This window comes from Carcharhinus amblyrhynchos, chromosome 14 (assembly GCF_965287045.1).
Source record: "Carcharhinus amblyrhynchos chromosome 14, sCarAmb.v2.hapA, whole genome shotgun sequence".
In the NCBI taxonomy this organism is placed as follows: domain Eukaryota; kingdom Metazoa; phylum Chordata; class Chondrichthyes; order Carcharhiniformes; family Carcharhinidae; genus Carcharhinus; species Carcharhinus amblyrhynchos.
Genome location: NC_137337.1, coordinates 41322001 through 41341944, shown reverse-complemented (window position 1 = coordinate 41341944; position 19944 = coordinate 41322001). Strand labels below are relative to the sequence as shown.

Here is a 19944-nt window from a genome sequence, read left to right as displayed (position 1 = left end):
ATTGGTGATATGCTCTTCCCACTCATCACTGTCAACACTGTCTCGCTTAAAGGAGAAATTCAAACTCCCTTTGTCATGTTTCCTTTGTCGTTCCCTCAAACACCAACATTTGAGTTGAAAAAACAGGACTTCACAGAGGAGTGTTATAGGGGACGGGGGCACCATCTTGAGTGTGAAGGGGATTTTGTCCATTTGACCTTGCCCAATAATGCCGTGGCGGCGTCAAAAATGCTTTGCATGCCATGGCAGTCAGCGTACTCGATCTTTCTCTTCCCACTGCCTGCACTTTGTCTTCCAGATTTGTTTTTGGGTAATCAGTCTGGAGCTGTTAGAATGCTGTCTTCCTGACTGCAACCTAGTGTTGTTCTACCAGGCTATGAAGACTGCTCATTTTTGTTCCAGGAGGTCACATATTTCTGCATCATTTTTGCTGCGAAATTGATCTTCTTTATCTTGGGACTTAATCTTTGGTCCTTGCAATGTTTTGGTACTAAGTGGATGTTTATCACAAGTTGATAGTGTATCCAGCAGGCATCAAACCCCGCATGGGTACAGTAATATAAACATTTGATCTTTAACTCCAAAAATGATTATAATCTAGGAGGTGTCAGTATTTTGATCTAGGATATCTTCATGTGGTTTTGTACGTGTCTTTCTGGCAGGAGGGGATTTTGGAATAGAATAGAACTTTTCTTTAACACTCTCGTTACACGAAAGGGCTGTGCCATAAGCACTTATGATATATTGATTTTGGCTGAACAGTCAGTGAATTGTCATGAGTCTTTAATGTATATAAATTAAAATAAGTGATTAGAAAGTTTTCACAGAGTTGGTGGCAATCAAAGAGGGCTCGGGGGACGGCCGTGGCAATCAAAGAGGCCTCAGGGGACGGCTGTGGCAATCAAAGAGGGCTCGGGGGACGGCCATGGCAATCAAAGAGGGCTCGGGGGGGGCAGTTGATTTGTGACTGTGCAAATTAGGGCAAATGTGCCTCTTTGGAGCATTTGTATTCTGCTCAGCGCAGTCAAAGAGCTGAAGTTATGGCTTGTGAGTTAGTGCTGGAGTGCAGACTGGAGAATACAGTGGAAGGAATCTTGGGACACAACACTGAAACCAGGCAAGGTGAGCTATCATTGAGGCTATCCAAGTTGGAGTGACTTGTGGACAGAATTCCAAGGTGAGATCTTTGAAGGTGAAGATTACAATCTTTGTAAGAGAGACAGAGCTTCAACAAAATTAGTTGACTTTCAGTGCTTACCAATATCTGGATGAGTTGTTGAGAAATCCGTGGAACTTGCCTTGGCTGCTTCTATCATTTATTGTGCGTCAACCACAATTTGCCTGGTCTTTCAGATGTACATCATATTAACCCTGAATGTTAAACTATAATACTGTTATTACGAGTTGTTTTATCTTGCTGCTTTAGTTTTGTTTGTTCTCTTAACAAGGTCTTGGACTGAAACCTTGTTTACTTTAAACAAAAGGTTATTTATCCAGAACTGAATCTTATCAAAAACTTTGGGTCTGGTCCAAGATCATAACATAAATTGGGGGCTTGTCCGGAATTTCGAATCCACAGACAGATACTAGTGCTGGTACTTGCTGAGGTTAAGGCAAACAAAATATTCATGCTGAATTTTATTATACCGATTGAAAAACAGAAGAACATAAGAGCATAAGAAATAGGAGCAGGAGTAGGCCATCTAGCCCTTCGAGCCTGCCCCGCCATTCAATAAGACCATGGCTGATCTGTCGTGGCTCAGTTCCACATTCCCGCCCTCTCCCCATAACCCTTAATCCCCTCGCTTATCAAAAACCCATCAACCCGCGTCTTAAAAATATTTAGCGAGGTAGCCTCCACCACTTCAACGGGCAGAGAATTCCAGAGATTCACCACCCTTTGAGTGAAGAAGTTCCTCCTCAACTCCGTTCTAAACCGCCTCCCCTTTATCTTGAGGCTGTGCCCCCTAGTCCTATTATCCTTTCTGAGCGGGAAGAGTCTCTCCACCTCTATCCTATCCATCCCATTCATCATCTTATACGTCTCAATGAGATCTCCCCTCATTCTTCGAAACTCTAACGAGTACAAGCCTAGTTTATTCAGCCTCTCCTCATAGCTCAACCCCCTCAACTCCAGTATCAGCCTAGTAAACCTCCTCTGCACTCCCTTCAAGGCCAAAATATCCTTGCGTAAATACGGCGCCCAAAACTGCACACAGTACTCCAGCTGCAGCCTCACCAATGCCCTATACAGCCGCAGCAAGACCTCCCTACTTTTATAGTCAATCCCCCTCGCTATGAAGGCCAGCATCCCATTCGCTTCTTCTGACTTCTTCTTCTGACCTTCTGAAGGCCTTCTTCTGACTTTTTTCTGCAGAAGGATGACTTATCCTTAAATGATTTGTAACAATTAATCACGGCTAGAGTTTGAGTTAAAAGCAGAGGTTTTTATTCTATCAGTAATAATTGAGGCAATAGCACAGCATCTGGGATTGGACGATGGAAAAGTTAAATTAGATAGCAATTCATTTGGGTTGCCAATATACAGCTGCACAATAAACAGCTTGAAGTAGAAAAATAAATGTAAAAGTTTGAATGTGAAGAAATACGAAAAGTGTCCTGATGGGTAATGCTACGAACATATACTCAAGTCCTTTCGAAGAACAGTCTTCAGATTATAAAAAGGCACTACTTGAAGCTGCTGAACTTGTTCCTGAGGCTTATCAATTAAAATTTAGCATAGTTCAGACTAAATCCAGTCAGACATTTTGTTGAATTTGCTAAGGAAAAATAAATGGCACGGAAGTGATGGTTTTGCTCATTTAGGTTAGGGAAAACCTTTGATAATGTGAGGAAAATTATGAATGAGAAATTTAAGAATAGCATTCCAATTTCAATTAAATACAACCTGGATGAGCTGTAGGTATATACAGTCAAAGAGTCATGTCTGGCAGGTGCATATGATTTTTCTCACAGACAGCTGTATGTTCACAACTTGTCATATGGAAACCAATAGAGAAACTAGAGAAATAGAAACTTGGTAATGGGAAACATTCTGGCTTTAGGGAGAATACAGATCGGGGTCAAGTTAGCAAAAATGATAACGTAGAACCATAAGTGAAGTAAAGAAAATAGTATGTTCCCGTTTTAATAAAGCTGGACATTCAAAATGATTTGTTGGAAGCTGAGGTAAATCAGCTGCAATAGTAGGGATGCTCGAGAAGCCTTTAGAAAAGACTGATTTTGAGAAGGGACGAAGTGGTAAAACAGTAACAATGGTACAAATGAAATACGTTCCCTCAGAACTTATTAAATGGGGAACGTGACTCGGGGTAGGCAAGGAGATTCTGAATACTGCTAAAATCAGTCAGGTTCCAGAGGTTTTAGAGGTTTTGTCTCAAAGGGAGAATTATTCCCTTACTCCTCTGATGAAACAAGTAAAGGAATTAACATTTTAAGGGAGACTGGAGCAGATCAGTACTTGATGGTGGCATTATGATACAATTTACGTTCCAGATTGTTTAATGATGCAAAAAGTATTAATACTTTTTGGGGCTACTTATGGGATTTACAAATCTGTTTCCCTGTGTAAAGTCAAGTGATGAAGTGAATTATTACATCCAATTGTTACTGAATTGTTCCTAGTTTATCCATTGAAGGGATATATTTTATACTGGAGAATGAATGATTTGGTAAGTTTGAAATTCTTACCATCTCAGAGATTTTTAGGAGAGCCAGTTGAGATGAGAGAAATAGAGATTTTGCAGGAGGAGCATCTTGGACTGTTCTAGAGCTAGAGCTGAAGCTCGCGAGGTTAGGCAGGATGAAACGAAAAAAAACTACTTACTGGCCAAGAACCAAGAAAAGTTAGTATCAAAAATACAGGAATGTCTAAGGTTGCTTGAGGACTTAGGTTCTAGTAAGAAAAAATTGATTAGGAGTTGAAAAACAAGAACTGGTTAGAACACTTCAATGTTGGTCATAGGAAGTAGAGCACTTAAAACATCTTAAATTCAGAGGAAATTCAACAAAGATAGATCTTCAATTAAAATTTTTTGAACTTCAAGTATCAGAAGTCTCTTAAGTACAGCATGATGAAGAATGCCTTGAACAGGAAGAGGAATTGCTGATAAATTAGGAAATTTGATTTAATGCCAAATAAAAATCAAGACTGATGAACTATTGGAACTTTGTCATGAACAGTGCAATGAAATTCTTGATTTCAATACAATCGAGATGAATGGTGAGATTCTCCCAAAAATTCTAAGTGCCCAAATTTGCATAAAAACTGGAGGAAATCCTCATGCTTTTCAGCGCACTTTTCAAAATGAACCTCCCACACTCGGTGCATCACAGCGTGCCCTAGCATGAACCCCATTAGAAATCAGTGGGCAGGGCTTCATCCCGCTGAACAGCCCAGCAGCATAGCAGACACACTTGCACACAAGCACCCTCGCCGATCCCTAATTCAAAGTGGAAGCAAGATCCCCCCGCCCAACTCACACCACCTCCTCCCCAGAGCACTGTCCCCTGGGCATTGCCACTTTGCCCCTTAGGGAGTGTCAGGGGCCAGGCTGACACTGTCAAGCAGGCAACATCTGGGGGCACCACCCTTACCCTACACTTCTTGGGAGACTTCCGTGGCCTCCTTCACTCCAGTGGGGTCAGACCACCAGCTCCCCACTAGTGGGAAACTGTTGTAAACCCTGCTGGAGTGAAACACTCGGGTGGGGTGGGTATCCTCACCTACATGCCAGACAATGCTGGAAATCTGGCAGCTGAAGATTTGCACAGGTCCTGGCTCCCAGTGGGGGAGCCCACTACACAGCCTCCGCTTGAGTATCCCAGCCTGCTGCACTGGCTGGGAGAATTGCCTACAAAGTGCGCATTATGGAAGAGCAGATCCAAACATTAAAAGCAGATAAAGAAAATTTTAAGAAACAGATTGAGGATCTAGCAAGTGAATTAAGAGTCCACGGAGCAGTTACAGAAATAGTCCAGAATTCCCACATTAAGTATAACTTGTATAAGATTCAGCCAATAATTCTGAAACAAAGGCAACTGAACCAACCAGTGCAGTTGGCAAAGTACAGCAATCCTGAATCAGTGAAAATTCAGGTCTACAAGAGCTTTTGCAAATATAGAAAAAGGAGATTAGCTGAAATAAACATTGATCCTTTACAGCAGAGACAGGAAAAATCTTCATGGTGAATGAGAAAGTCGCAAAGATGTTGAATAAATATTTTATCTCTGTCGTCACAGTAAAATATACAAATTACATAAAAGGAGTACCAAGGAGCGAATAAGAGGATGGACCTTAAGTTAATTATTATTAGCAGAAAAACTATTTTGGAGAAACTTGTGGGACTAAAAAACCAACAAGCCCCCTGGGCCTGATCACCTACATCTTAAGGTTCTAAAAAGATACTAGATGCACTTTGTTTTGATTTTGCAATATTCCCTAAATTCTAGAACGGTCCTGGCAGATTGCACGTTAGCATGTATAATACTGCTGTTCAACAGAGGAGCGAGAGAGAAAACAAGGAACTACACGTCTGTTGGCTTGACATAAGTCATTGGGAAAATGCTTAAATCTATTAATAAGGAAGTCAACATGATTTGTGAAAGGGAATCAGTATTTGATGAATTTATTGGAGCTTTATGAAGATGTAACTTTTTTAATTCATTTGTGAGACATGGGTGTTGCTGGCTGGCCGGCCAGCATTTATTGATGTGGAGATGCCGGCATTGGACTGGGGTAAACACAGTAAGAAGTCTCACAATACCAGATTAAAGTTCAACAGGTTTATTTGGTAACAAAAACCACTAGCGCTGCCCCTTCATCAGGTGAGTCACCAAATAAACCTGTTGGACTTTAACCCTGGTGTTTAAATCTGTTGGACTTTAACCTGGTGTTGAGAGACTTCTTACAGCATTTATTGCCCATCCCTAGTTGGCCTTGGGAAGGTGGTGGTGAGCTGCCTTCTTGAATCGCCGCAGTCCGTGTGCTATGGGTTGACTCACAATGCTGTCTGGGAGGAAATTCCCAGTGACTGCAAAGGAACAGCAATATATTTCCAAATTGGGATGGTGAGTGTTTTGGAGGGGAACTTGCATGTGGTGGTATTCCGTGTATCTGCTGCTCTGTCCTTCTAGATGGAAGTGTTCATGGATTTGGAAGCTGCAGTCTAAGGACCTTTGGTGGATTGCTGCAGTGCATCTTGTAGATAATATATACTGTTGCTACTGAACATCGGTGGTGGAAGGAATCGACACTTGTCAATGTGGTGCCAATCAAGCAGGCTGCTTCGTCCTGGATGGTGTCATGCTTTGTGTTGTTGGAGCTGCACCCAACCAGGCAAGTCAGGAATATTTCAACACACACCTGATTTGTGCCTTGTAGATGGTGGACAGGTTTTGGGGAATCAGGAGATGAGTTATTCACCGCAGTATTCCTAGCTTCTGACTTGCTCTTGTAGCCACTGTGTTTACGTGGCAAGTTGAGTTGAGTTTCTGGTCAATGGTAACCCCAAGGATGTTGACAGTGGGGGGATTCAGTGATGGTAACACTATTGAATGTCAAGGGGCAGTGGTTAGAGTGTCCCTTATTACTGATAGTCAATGCCTGGCATTTCTGTGGCACAAATGTTATTTGCCACTTGTCAGCCCAAGCCTGGATATTGTCCAGATCTTGTTACATTTGAACATGGACTGCTTTAGTATCTGAGGAGTTGCAAATGGTGCTGAACATTGTGCAATAATCAGCGAACATCCCCACTTCTGACCTTATGACAGAGGGAAGGTCATTGATGAAGCAGCAGATGATGTTTAGGCCGAGGACACTATCCTGAGGGACTCGTATAAAGATATTCTGGAACTGAGATGACTGACCCTCTATAACCATCTTCCTGTGTATCAGTATGACACCAACCAGTTTGCCCTAATGCCCATTGATTCCAATTTTGCCAGGGCTCCTTGATGCCACACGGTCAAATGCAACCTTGATGCCAAGGGCTGTCATCGTCACCTCATCTCTGGAACTCAACTTTTTTAATCCATATTTGAATGGAGGCTGTAATGAGGTCAGGAACTGAGTGACACTGGCAAAACTCAAAATGGGCGTCACTGAGCAGGTTATTGCTGAGCAGGTGCTGCTTGATAGCACTGTTGATGACCCCTTCCATTACTTTACTGATGATCAAAAGCAGACTGATAGGGTGGTAATTGGTCAGGTTGGATTTGTCCTGCTTTTTGTGTACAGAACGTACCTGGGAAATGCAGTGCTGTGGCCATACTGGAACAGCTTGGCTAGGGGAGCAGCAAGTACTAGGGCACAGGTTTTCAATACTATTGCAGGAATGACATCAGGGCCCATAGCCTTTGCAGTATCTAGTGCCTTTGATCATTTCTTGATATCACACGCAGTGAATCAAATTGGCTGGAGGCTGCCATCTGAGATGCTGGGGGCCACTGGAGGAGGCAGAGATGGATCATCCACTCGGCACCTCTGGTTGAAGGTTGCTATGAATACACTCATGTGTTAGACTCTTCCATCGTTGAGGATGGGGATATTTGTGGAGCCTCCACCTCCAATTAGTTGTTTAATTGTCCACACCATTCACAACTGGATGTGGCAGAACTTACATCTGATCACTGGTAAGGTCAATAAAGGGGGAGCCTGTAGATGTATTACTCTGGATTTCCAAAAGACACTCCATAAGGTGCCACACAAAAGGGCTTTTGAAATTGGGAGTAACACATTAGGGAGGTAGGATCTATTAACAGATTTACAGCAAAGAGTAGGGATAAACAGACATTCTCCAGTTGGCTGGTTATAGCTAGTGCAATGCAGGGGCCTCAGCTATTTATAATCTGTATTAATGACTTAAACAAAAAAATTAAGTAATTTATTTAAGTTTGCTGATGATATAAAATAACGCGCGAATGTCAGCTATGAAGAGAATCATAGAATCCCTACTGTGCAGAAGGAAGCTACTCAGCCCATCTTGTCTGCACCGACTCTCCAACAGAGTATCTTACCCAGGCCTTATCCCTGTAATCCACTTAATCTACACATCTTGGGACACGAAGGGATAATTTAGTATGGCCAGTCCACCTCACCTGCACATTGTTGGATTGTGAGAGAAAACCAGAATATTCGGAGGAAACCCAGACAGACAGTTATCCAAAGCCAGAATTGAACCTGAGTCCAAGTGCTGTGAGGCAGTAGTGCCACTGTACTGCCCCTAGAGGTTATATAAAAATTGTCAAGAGATATAACCAGGTTCAGTGAGTGGGCAACAAGGCAGTAGATGGGAATACATTGTGGGAAGTGTGTGTTATGCACTTTAGTAGCAAGAATAAAGTAACAGAACTTTTTTTTAAAAAGGCATTAAAATGTTGATGTTCAGAAAGACATAGGTGTAATCATACAAGGAACACAAAGTTAGTATGCAGATACAGCAAGCAATTAACACCGTAAATTACACATTGATGTTTTATGCAAGGGGGCTGGAGTCCAACACTAAGGGAGTCTCCTACAATTGTTTGGGCTTTGATGAAACCACAAATGGAGTACTGCATGCAGTTTTGGTCTCCATATCTAAGGAAAAATATACTTGTATTGGAGGCATACAGCTCATTATTGGTTCCTGATACAAAATGTTTGTCTCAGGGTATGATTAAATTGGGATGATATTTTCTGGCGTTTAGAAGGGTGAGCTCAGTCAATTCCAATTGATATATACAAGATTATGACGGGACTTGAAAGGGTAAAGGTGGTTTCCACTGGCTGGGGAACATAGCATACAGGGGCACAGCTGTGGAGCATCCTTAAGTCATTAAAGGTATTATCAAAATACAAGTTCTATCTTTTCTTTCATTACTTCTGTCTTAACATACCTCGTCAGATATGCATGTGTAAACAAACTGCAGTTTATAGTAGGATTTGGCTAATTAAAGAAACATAGGCTTGTCAAACACAAATAGCAATCAGTTGGATAAAGAAAATACAGTCAATACAAAAGGCTTGTTGCAAAAATATAGGCCCATAGAGAAAAGAAAGTTGATTAATGGACAGGAAACAAAGGCCAGAATCTTAGCAGCCCCACAGCAGCAGGATCAGGAACAAAAAATGGAAATAGCACAGCAGCTCAGCTTCTGATGATTGCTACCCTGAGTGATCTTGCCAGAGACAGGCTCAATCCAATAGCAGATGCCTGCAAAGCAGTGGTGGGTAACCAATTGAATCAATTAACAGATCAAATTGGGGCAAATTCCTGACACTAGCAGGATCTTCTCAGTAAGGCCAGAGCCCATCAGGTGCCTAGAGGCAGCCTTCCAGTGGCACGCCTGACAGCCAGCAAGCCCCCTCTTAATCCCCATCACATAGTCACTGCAACAGATGTCAGCCAGGGCCATAAAGAATCCTACCAGCCACACAATTGTAGCCATTCTTTATTTTTTAATTTTCTGAAATCCATTTTGTGGCACCCTCATAGTGCCCTACCTGCTTCATCAGCCTCCACCTCTCCCAATGGGGCTGCCAGCCAATCAAGTGACAGGTCCTTTGGGCCTCCTATCTCAGGAACCCACCATCTGTCCTTAAATGTGCAGTGAATAGACAGGCAGCCTCCTAATTGGTCATCTCCCATAAGATTGTGATGCCATTCAACTAGCCAACACTAAGGAGATTGGGAAATGCTTATAGTCCCAACGGCAGAAAAAATTCAAAGTTGATAAGATTCCACCCAGAGTTAGTGAAAATAGAAGTTGCTCAAATTAGTGAAGAGTTGAAAGCGGGTCAAGGATCAATAATAGATAGATCTATTATTTTTTGGTATGTATGATGATTTGGACCTGAGCTGAGGACCACAATTTCAAAACTTGCTGAATCCACAGAAGGAAGTGGTTTGTCAGACAGGAAGACCATAAACAACATAAGCAGTGAGAACTCGGGGGACAGAGCAGTGAGGGTTCAGGAATAAACACTGTGTCAAGCAGCACAGGAAGAGGTTAGCAATCCCAGTGTGGAGCAGCATGAGAGGAGGGCGGCAAACACTGTGGAGCAGCATGGGAGGACAGTGGTGAACCTATTGTAGAACAGCACAGGAGGGGGGTGGTAAACACAGTGTGAAGCAGTGCAGGAGGAGGGTAGCAATCCAGCGAGCAGCAGCAAGGGAGAACAGCATCAAACCTGGTATAAAACAATGCTCGGGCTGCCAGATACTGAATGGAATCATTTTTTTCCGAATAGATCCACAAACCAGTACCACCCTCTGATCTGTGGGGAGGAGAAAGGAGAACAGTAGGAGTGCGTGTTTGCATGTCCTAGGCCCATACAGCGCAGCATAGTGTCCAGACATCTTGGACCCCTTGCTCTGTCAAGCCCGTATGGTGACTGGTGTGCTACAGACACCCCACATGAAAATAACTCATGCACAGGCATCTTCCACCCCTTAAAATTAAATTCAGGACCTGGAACATCAGAACCCTCATGGACAACCCTAACAGCGAGACTGGAATGGCATTTTGATATCATAACCTGAAATTTCAGATGTTTCAACATTGACATCACAGTCCTAATTGAGACTTGGCAGACAGGGGAAGGCCAGCTCCAGGAATAAATTGCCAGTTTCATCTTCTTCTGGAAAGGTAAACTAAAAGAACATCATGGCCTCCACCGATTGGCTTCGCCATTAAAAACAAATTAGAGATTCCCCTCATGGGGAATAACAAACACCTCATGACCCTTCAGCTTACCCTAGCCCAGAACCACAGCACTACAGTCCTCAGCATGTACACGCCAACATTGGAAACCACTGATGAGTCCAAAGAGGAATTTTACTCCGAACAATCCTTGGCCCAAATCCCAGCAGATGACAAGCTGATCCTCAACGTCAGATGTGGAAAGGATACAGACCTTTGGGGATGTGTAATTGTCAGAAAGGGGTTAGGGAAATCCAATACCAATGGTACCCTGCTCCTGACAAAATGTTTAGGACATGGCCTTATTATTACCAACACCTTGTTCCATGAGGGAGACAGGTACAAGGTTTCATGGCAACATTCTTGCTACAAGCACTGCCACCTGCTTGAATACATCATCATCCAAGTGAGAGACCACAAGGACTTGCATACCATCTGAGCCATGATAGGAGTTAACAACTGCTGGATGGAGTACCGTCTAAACTGTTCTGTGATAAACACCAATGCAGCCCCAAAGCAGCAACAGCAACAGAAATCATGTCACAAAAAAAAGAAAAAAAAATCAATACTCAGGCACTCAAAAACCTTGATAAGAGAGCCCTATTCAGTCAGTGCTTCGTGACCAACCTGATGGATCCCAGTGACCCAGAGATGCAGAGTTGTCCACATGACCTCTACAATCAGCAACTCAACCAAGAAATACTATGTCTGGTTCGGTGATAACGCAGTAAGAAGTCTGACAACACCAGGTTTCAGACTTCTTACTGTGTTGACCCCAGTCCAACGCCGGCATCTCCACATCAGTGATAATGGCCAGGAAATCCAGAAACTAATAAACCACAAGTACAAGGTTTTTCTGAACCTGAAAAAGCAACCCTGATCGAGAGCACAAAAGCAATTCTAGAAACGCTGAAGGCTGAGGTCCAGCAAAAAAAAAACACAACCTAAGGAACAGATGGTAAGTGCAGTAAGCGCAAAAGATCCAACAGTTAGCTGACAAGCAAGACCACCTATGACTGAAGCAAGCCCTACCCCACTGCCAACATGGGAAGAAAACCAAAAATGGAGAGATGCTTATCAAGGACAGAAAGGCAGTCATCGCCCTCTGGAAAGAGCAGTTCAAAGACCTCCTCAACAGAGGCACTGTCTTCAATGCAAGTGTCCTCGACTCTATCCCACAGCATGCTAACTGCTACTATCTCATCACAAACCCTACCTGACACAAAGCAGAAGAAGTTATTTGACAGCTAAAGAACAACAAGGCAGAGATGGAATCCCTGCCAAAGCACTACAACATGGAGGAGAAATACAATTGTTGTGAATACATGACATCATTTACCTCATTTGGAAGGCGGATGACATGTCAGATCTGAGAGTTGTCGTAATTGTGGCCATCTTCAAGAAAGGTGACAAGTCTGATTGCAGTAACTGCAGAAGAATTTCTCTGCTGTCGACCACTGGGAAGGTCATCACAAGAGTTCTCCTCAATTGCCTTCTCCCTGCGGCTGAAGGGCTCCCCCCAGAGTTGCAATGTGGATTTTGACCACTAAGGGACACAGTGGACATAATCTTCCCTACACAGCACCTACAAGAGAAATGCAGGGAACAGCAGTAACTCTTGCATGTGGCCTTTTTTTGACCTCACAAAGGCCTTTGACACTGTCAATCGCAAGGGATCATGGAGTGTCCCCAAATGTTTGTCACCATTCTCTGATTGCTCTACAATGACATGCATGCTGTGATCCTGGCCAATGGATCCATCACAGACCCAATTTATGTTTGGACTGGGGTCAAGCAAGGCTGTGTCACTGAACCAACATTGTTCTTGATTTTCCTTGCTGCAATGCTCCATTTCACTCTCAATAAACTTCCCATTGGAGTGCAGCTAAACCACAGAAACAAACAGGACTCTGTTTAACCTCCACCACCGGCAGGCTAGATCCAAGTTCCTCCCATAAGTGTGATTTAAGGGATTCAATATTATGCCCTCACACAATGCTGATGGGTGAGGCCAAAGAACAGGCCAATAGCATTTCAAATAATATAAACAGAGTACAAGATTAAAGAAACAAAGTTATATAAATTATTAGGCCAGAGCTGGAATGCAGTTTTGGGTCCAGAAAGAGTTTTAAAGCTATTGTGTATACAGCAGATATTCTATCAAAATACTGCCTGCTGATGAGTTGAGACATGAAATACTTAGCCTACTCTGCTGCAGTTGGAATAGTATAATAGGATATGGAATAGATTTTACATATTTAAGAGCTTTGATAAACTTAATAGAGAAAGTCTATTTTGTCTGGTTGGGGGAGAGTTTGTTGGTGATAAAGGATTACTAATTCAAAATTGTTATTCGAAAGAGGAAGCAAAGAGAATAGGGGTAACGTCTTTACCTAGAGGATTGCCACAGGCAGTGATATTTCCCTTTTTAAGGGAAAATTGGATAAATATTTCAAACAAGCTATGGGAAGAAGGTGGGGCTGTAATCATTACTCTAGTAAAGAAACAATGTGATAAATGGCCTCCTATACTAGGCATATTGACAATTATACATCATCTCATTTTCTCTGAACTAAATTTAAACTATCATCTATTTTCCAAATGTTTATGCTTCTCATGTTACTTAAGATTCTTTTTCATCCATATCCATTGTTAAGTCATTACAAATTTTATATTGTATCTGCATTTCCAAGTTCACACGATTTTATATGGGTCTTGCTCATTCCAGCTGCATATCATCATTCACTAAATTAGGATGCAGGGCCGCAGTACATCAGTGAAGCGAATTGGCAGACAGCCAGAAATTGACACTTACACAGATGAGACAAGACACAGGAAATGGTAGATCTTAAAAAAAAGTGATAAACAATGACAAAGAAAGACAGACAGAAACAAAGCTGCCAACAACTCGATGAGAAGAGTGGGCAAGAGCTACTAAATGGGAACAAGGAAAATTAGTGCATAGAAAGCAGTCAAAAGACTATTACGAGAGACGGATTTTTTTTCTGTCCATGAACAACGACAGAGAGCAATGACTTTATAACAAATTCAAAAAGTGAATTTGCAATTATACACCATGCACAAGAGGAATGCTTCTCCTATTATGGCGATGGCTCCAAATATTCCACAGGCTCAGATTTTGCTGTGAGTAGTTCACTTCACCTACAGTACCCACAGACGTGACAGGCTAGGTTTATAATATTAGGGCATCAGTTTGAATTCAGCACCCTCTACAGATCATCTGTGGTGTCTGTGAGCAAGAAAAGCAGTGCAAAGATTTCTCAACTAATCAGAACTAGAGCATCTTCACACTCACACAGACAACATCGCGGGCAGTACCAATTTACATTTAAATTACTGAAAGTGAAATAATTTCATTTAAATCTCCTACTTTTTAAGGGAAATACATAAAGGTACATAAAAGAGCTGTAAAAACTGTTAAAAATATTCCAATGTTATATTTTTCTAAAAATCTGTAACTTAATTTTCTTCTGAGGGAAGATTCAGATGAAGACTCCAATCTGTCAAATTAATTTTTCAGGTCCGGGCAGGTCTTTCAGGACCAATTATCTTCTACTAATTTGTTAAAAACAGATTTACTTCTGACTCAACAAGCCATAATTTTTACAGCCATTTTGAAAAGGAAAAATGGTGGGGTGATCTCAATGCAAATTCCATTGATGAACACTGGAATGGAGCAGACCATGGAAAAACAGTTTTTAAACAGATAGCAACTTGCAGATTTCAGCACTTAACTGGCCTTGTGCATGCACCAAACTTATTATTTGTACAGCAAAGCCTAGGCTATCAAGTTCTTGTTTTCATAATATTGAGTATTGCTGAAAAAGAGACATGTTGTTGAAACTTTTCACCTTGCACTCATCAGGGCAGATATGCAAAAATACCAAATCTCAAAGGGAACAGCAGTTTGTGCTGCATCAGAACAAGATGCTGACTGGTAATATTCCAACTCTTAAGCAAGAACAACACAGAGGTGCCAAATACCAATGAGTTTCACTATGGATCCACAACAGTGCCAGGAAAAAATGGATATTGCAAACTCACAGATGCAATGACTATTATCTTTTTCCATGTAAAATTGGCAACCATGGCTCAGTTGGTGGCACACTTGTCTCTGAATCAGTGGTGCAAGTGTTCAAGACCCACTTCAAAGACTTGAACACAAAAATCTAGACTGATACTCCTGCTCAGTGGAGACCTTTTAGATGATAAATTAAACCAAGGTCCCACCAGATCTCTCAGGACATAAAATACATTGTTGCACTATTTCAAAGATCAGGAAAGTTATCTCTGATATTCTGGTAAATATATATCCCCCAAATCAACATTACTAAAGACTCAATTGTCATTATCACATTGCTGTTTGTGGGAGCTTGCAGTGTTAAAATTGTTTGCCATGTTTATTACAACAATGATTACACTTACAAAGTACTTTATTAGTTGAAAAACATTTCATCCTGAGGTCATGAAAGGCACTATAATAAATCCAAGTATTTCTTTATGGACCTCAATGAAGAGTTAAACCACATTTGTATAAACCAATAGAAAGGATATTGGTATAGTGACTCAAAACTGGCAATCTCAGGGCCAAGGCCATGCTGGATTTCAGATTTTGCCAGATTTCAGGTCAGGCAATTTATGTCAAACAAGTTGAGATATCGTCAAGGGTCATTCACAGCGTAGGAATAGATTGGTGCACAAACGGTGAAGTAGATACCTTGTCAGGTACTACACCAAATGTGCAATGCCTAACTGAATTGTCCGGGGAAGTTTATTTTACTTTACACAATTAAAATTCAGATCATTCTAACAATATTTGGTTTTCATTTTTGGAGCCAGCATATCAATGGTTAACGTAATTCACCTTTCATCCATTAAAATAGCTTCCATATTTTTTCTCAAACTGCATGTAGAATCTCCTCCCCCCACCAGCACCACTGTATCCAGAAATAGTATCACAAGATATTAAAATTGGCACTCAGCAACTTACCGCTTGACAATAGCTTTCACTGCTTCTTTCTGTCCTCTGGTATACTGGGAAATCAAAATATCATTTCCTACAAAATTAAGAATTCAAAGTACAGTTTTATGCAAAACTACTGTAACAAGTCATTTAAGCATAACTAATTCTAAACAGCCATAGCTACCTTTATACAGATCATCTCTTACTTCCAAGTTTGTGCCCACTGATCATGATTTTTGAGAAGTGAAAGTGTCCCTTCCTCCATCTACCTGTGCTAAGGAAGGTGCAGAGGAAAACTTTTCTTTCAAGATATTTTCTTTACCTCCATTCTTTAAGTTACTCCCTACCATCCCAATCAGTATGATGAGATAATCTACAAATAGAACGCTGCAATCACACGGTTGGGAATTTATGACAGCAACTTCATATTCTCATTTGTTTCCTTCACTGTTTCATTATAATTTCTCTATAATTTCATTTTTGCCTCCTACTGGGACATCCAGATGAAATCAAGAACAACTTTGTTAAGAACCCCGCTGATGTTACCCGCAAGAGTGTCTCAAAAACCTGAAGCCCTGGTCCTAGTGGTGTATATTTGTTTGAAATAATGTGAAGAACAATGTACAGTTCAGTGAGGATCCAATCAAGTCATTGTGTAAACAATTAATAAAGAGTATTTAGAAAACACATAACAAGAAAGACTAATATGCACTACGATAATTAAGTGTACAAATAACTAAACACAACTTATCTGAAATTACCAGTGGTTCCCAAAATATACCCATGTTCCCTAACTCACCAGGTCACTCTTTTCCCAAACAACATCCACTTTAGTAACTCTAAGTCAAATATAGCTCTTAATTACCGTACAATACAGCTCAGATAACCAAGTAGGAGAAAAGGTCTTTTGCTGGTTCAGCAAAGGTGCAAGACTACTTTTAGAAGAGAATATCTGCAACCTGCCAGGGCTCTTAATATTAGGTGCACCACGCCTCCATGGCTCTGATCATAGATGGAACTGGCCCCTCTGAAGATTTCTGGCCCATTTGGCTGTTGGATGGAAAACTAATCTCCTTCATCAATTAGGGTGCTGTGCAACTGCTTTGATATCCCACCTTGTGGATTTGGCTGTCTAACTTCAAAATTCCTTGTATTTAGTTGTTATCATTTTGTATAGCCCACTCATCTTTGATGAACTATGTTTCTGATATGGCAATTCATGCCTCAATCTCTCTGGACACCTGCCAATCTTGTTACTTGTTTGTTATTTTGCTTTCATATCAAGTTCACTGTTAACCTTATTAACTTCCAAATTCCTAACACCTATGGAGTGCTCTGTCCAGAGGCATATTCAACCCACTTCTGCCATGAAGAGGGCAAGGAGTCCTGAATCCACTTCAGCTTGAATGGGGATGAAACCCCATGTTGCTCATATCAATCTGATCTACACTGGCTATCCAATCAGCTGAGCTAACCCCTACCTCATCCACTCAAGAAGAAATTAGGGAATAGAATCTGCATCTACATGTGACCTGGACATATAGGCCCAGAACTTCCGACTTCTGATGGGCAATTACGCTGCACTGGGAACTATCTAATAGTCTGATTTAAATCAGAGACTTTGAACGGTTCCAACTTCATTGGCAAGATAGTTACCCTGGAAAAATTAGAATGAAAACTATTTCACTGAGAATTATACCACTGACTCTACCCCCAATCCGTCCACACCCATCCAATTACCCATACCACTCCCGACTATCCCTCTGATTACTCCCCACCCACCCACCAACCAACACACCCCAGCCTGATCTCTGAAGGAACAGCAGTATCAGCAGCACCACTGGAGTGGCTGTCACTGCTGGGACTGCACCTGGAAGATGAGGGACAATAGAGGAATGATTTCCTCGCAATCAGTTAAGTGGAATCTGAGGACATTGGGACCAGTCAAGCAAGCCCCTTTGAGGGACTGGGAGAGACAGGGATACTGATGAGTGCAAGCAATGTCACTGCCATAGGCACAGCCATTGTCACCGGGCGGCGGTGGCCGTGGCACTCTTCTTGAGCCAAGAAGTGCCTGAAAAGGAGCCCATCCACCCTGAACGGCTGCCAGAATTTACCTGGTGGTTTCCCCACATTTTGGAGGCCATCTTTTGCTTTTAGAACGCAAACGTTGTCAGGGCCTTAATTATTCACTTAAGTGGATCAATTGGCCTCTCGGCAGGGTGGTGGAGCACTGGCAAGATTATATGGGGTGGTGAAAGATGGCAAGTATTCCAACTCCTGCTTTCCTTCAGTTCTGACGAAGGGTCATCCAGACTCGAAGCGTTGGCTCTATTCTCTCCACAGGTGCTGTCAGACCTGCTGAGATTTTCCAGCACTTTATCTTTGTTCCTGCTTTCCCTTGTCATTTTATAGGCCCCCTGCCTTCAGCCCATACCCAGAGGGTTGATAAAATTCCGTCCCACTTCTTCACATACAGGGGTAGTGGTATTCTGAAAAGTTGTCCCCCAAAAGGCCGCTGACAGTAGACCAATTAAAAATTTCTAAACTAAGATCAATAGATTTTAGTTAAGCAAGGATTTAAGGGATAAAGATATGACAGGTAAATGGAACGAAGATAAAGATGTCCTAGTATAGCTGAATAACAGGCTCACAGGGGTGAAGAGTCTACTCTTGGTTCTGTGTTTCTAATTTCAAAATTAATCAAACTTTACTAAACAACCACTATCAGATTTACAGCACAAAATTCATCCAAAAAAAGGCAATTTCATTTATTTACCCTTGAAATTGTATTTTCAGTAGACCAATCATGAACCAGCGTTTACAGCAATCACAAATAAATTCAGTCTGTGTCACACTGCTCTATTAACTAAAAGAGGGCGCAAGCAGTTAATGACTCATTTTAAACAAATACTGTAAGTTATGAGTCCATTCCACATATTTACATTCTCAGAACGTGCCACTAAAATTCACTGGAACATGAGCACTCTTAATCATACCTTCGTGTTTGCTGCCATCTGCTGGTTCAGTTGGAAAGTGTCTTGCGGTTGCTTGTTCATGATTTGAACTTGGACACTGGTTTACAATACAAAAACAGTAAATTTTCTAAAATTTTTCAAAGACGTGCATCAATTCACAAAATTGCAACGAAGAAAAGATTTTCAAAACAAATTGCTTTCTTACTCTTCCTCGTTCTTTGCAAAAGGTTTATTTCCCACATTACAACAACAACTTTTTGATCGACCTGATGCTTTTAAATTAGCTATTAAAATCCAATACTTTCTTTAACTACTGAGCCTAACTTTCCATACTTAAGTACAAATACACAAAGCAAATGCATAATAGTCTGCAGTAGAGACAGGGAACAACCGAAATAAGAAGATAAGAACATAAGAAATAGGAGCAGGAGTAGGCCATCTAGCCCTTCGAGCCTGCCCCGCCATTCAATAAGACCATGGCTGATCTGTAGTGGCTCAGTTCCACATTCCCGCCCTCTCCCCATAACCCTTAATCCCCTCACTTATCAAAATCCCATCAACCCGCGTCTTAAAAATATTTAGCGAGGTAGCCTCCACCACTTCAACGGGCAGAGAATTCCAGAGATTCACCACCCTTTGAGTGAAGAAGTTCCTCCTCAACTCCGTTCTAAACCGCCCCCCCTTTATCTTGAGGCTGTGCCCTCTAGTCCTACTGTCCTTTCTGAGCGGGAAGACTCTCTCCACCTTTATCTTATCCATCCCATTCATCATCTTATATGTCTCAATGAGATCTCCCCTCATTCTTCTAAACTCTAACGAGTACAAGCCTAGTTTATTCAGCCTCTCCTCATAGCTCAAGCCCCTCAACTCCGGTATCAGCCTAGTAAACCTCCTCTGCACGCCCTCCAAGGCCAAAATATCCTTGCGTAAGTACGGCGACCAAAACTGCACACAGTAGTCCAGCTGCGGCCTCACCAATGCCCTATACATCCGCAGCAAGACCTCCCTACTTTTATATTCAATCTCCCTCGCTATGAAGGCCAGCGTCCCATTCGCCTTCCTGACCACCTGCTGCACCTGCAGGCTGGGTTTTTGCGACTCATGCACAAGGACCCCGAGGTCCCTCTGCACCGTCACCTGCTGCAGTTTTTCACCACGTAAGTAATAGTCCTTCCTACCATTATTCCTACCAAAGTGGACCACCTCGCACTTGCCAACATTAAATTCCATTTGCCATTTCCTGGCCCATTCGCCCAGCCTATCTAGATCCTTCTG

The 19944-nt window shown here is 41.9% G+C and overlaps 1 protein-coding gene across 2 annotated transcripts in view; it reads right to left on the bottom strand.

Annotated features, from left to right (window-relative positions):
- Positions 1-19944, bottom strand: part of kiaa0586 (KIAA0586 ortholog) — a 541997-nt gene that overhangs the window by 493786 nt on the left and 28267 nt on the right. For both annotated transcript variants that reach the window (XM_080202790.1, XM_080202791.1), the window contains exons 3-4: positions 18691-18766; positions 15719-15785 (exon numbers count right to left, since the gene is read on the bottom strand). In XM_080202790.1, coding sequence (XP_080058916.1) covers positions 15719-15785; positions 18691-18766 — 143 coding nt within the window. The remainder of the gene's footprint in view (positions 1-15718; positions 15786-18690; positions 18767-19944) is intronic.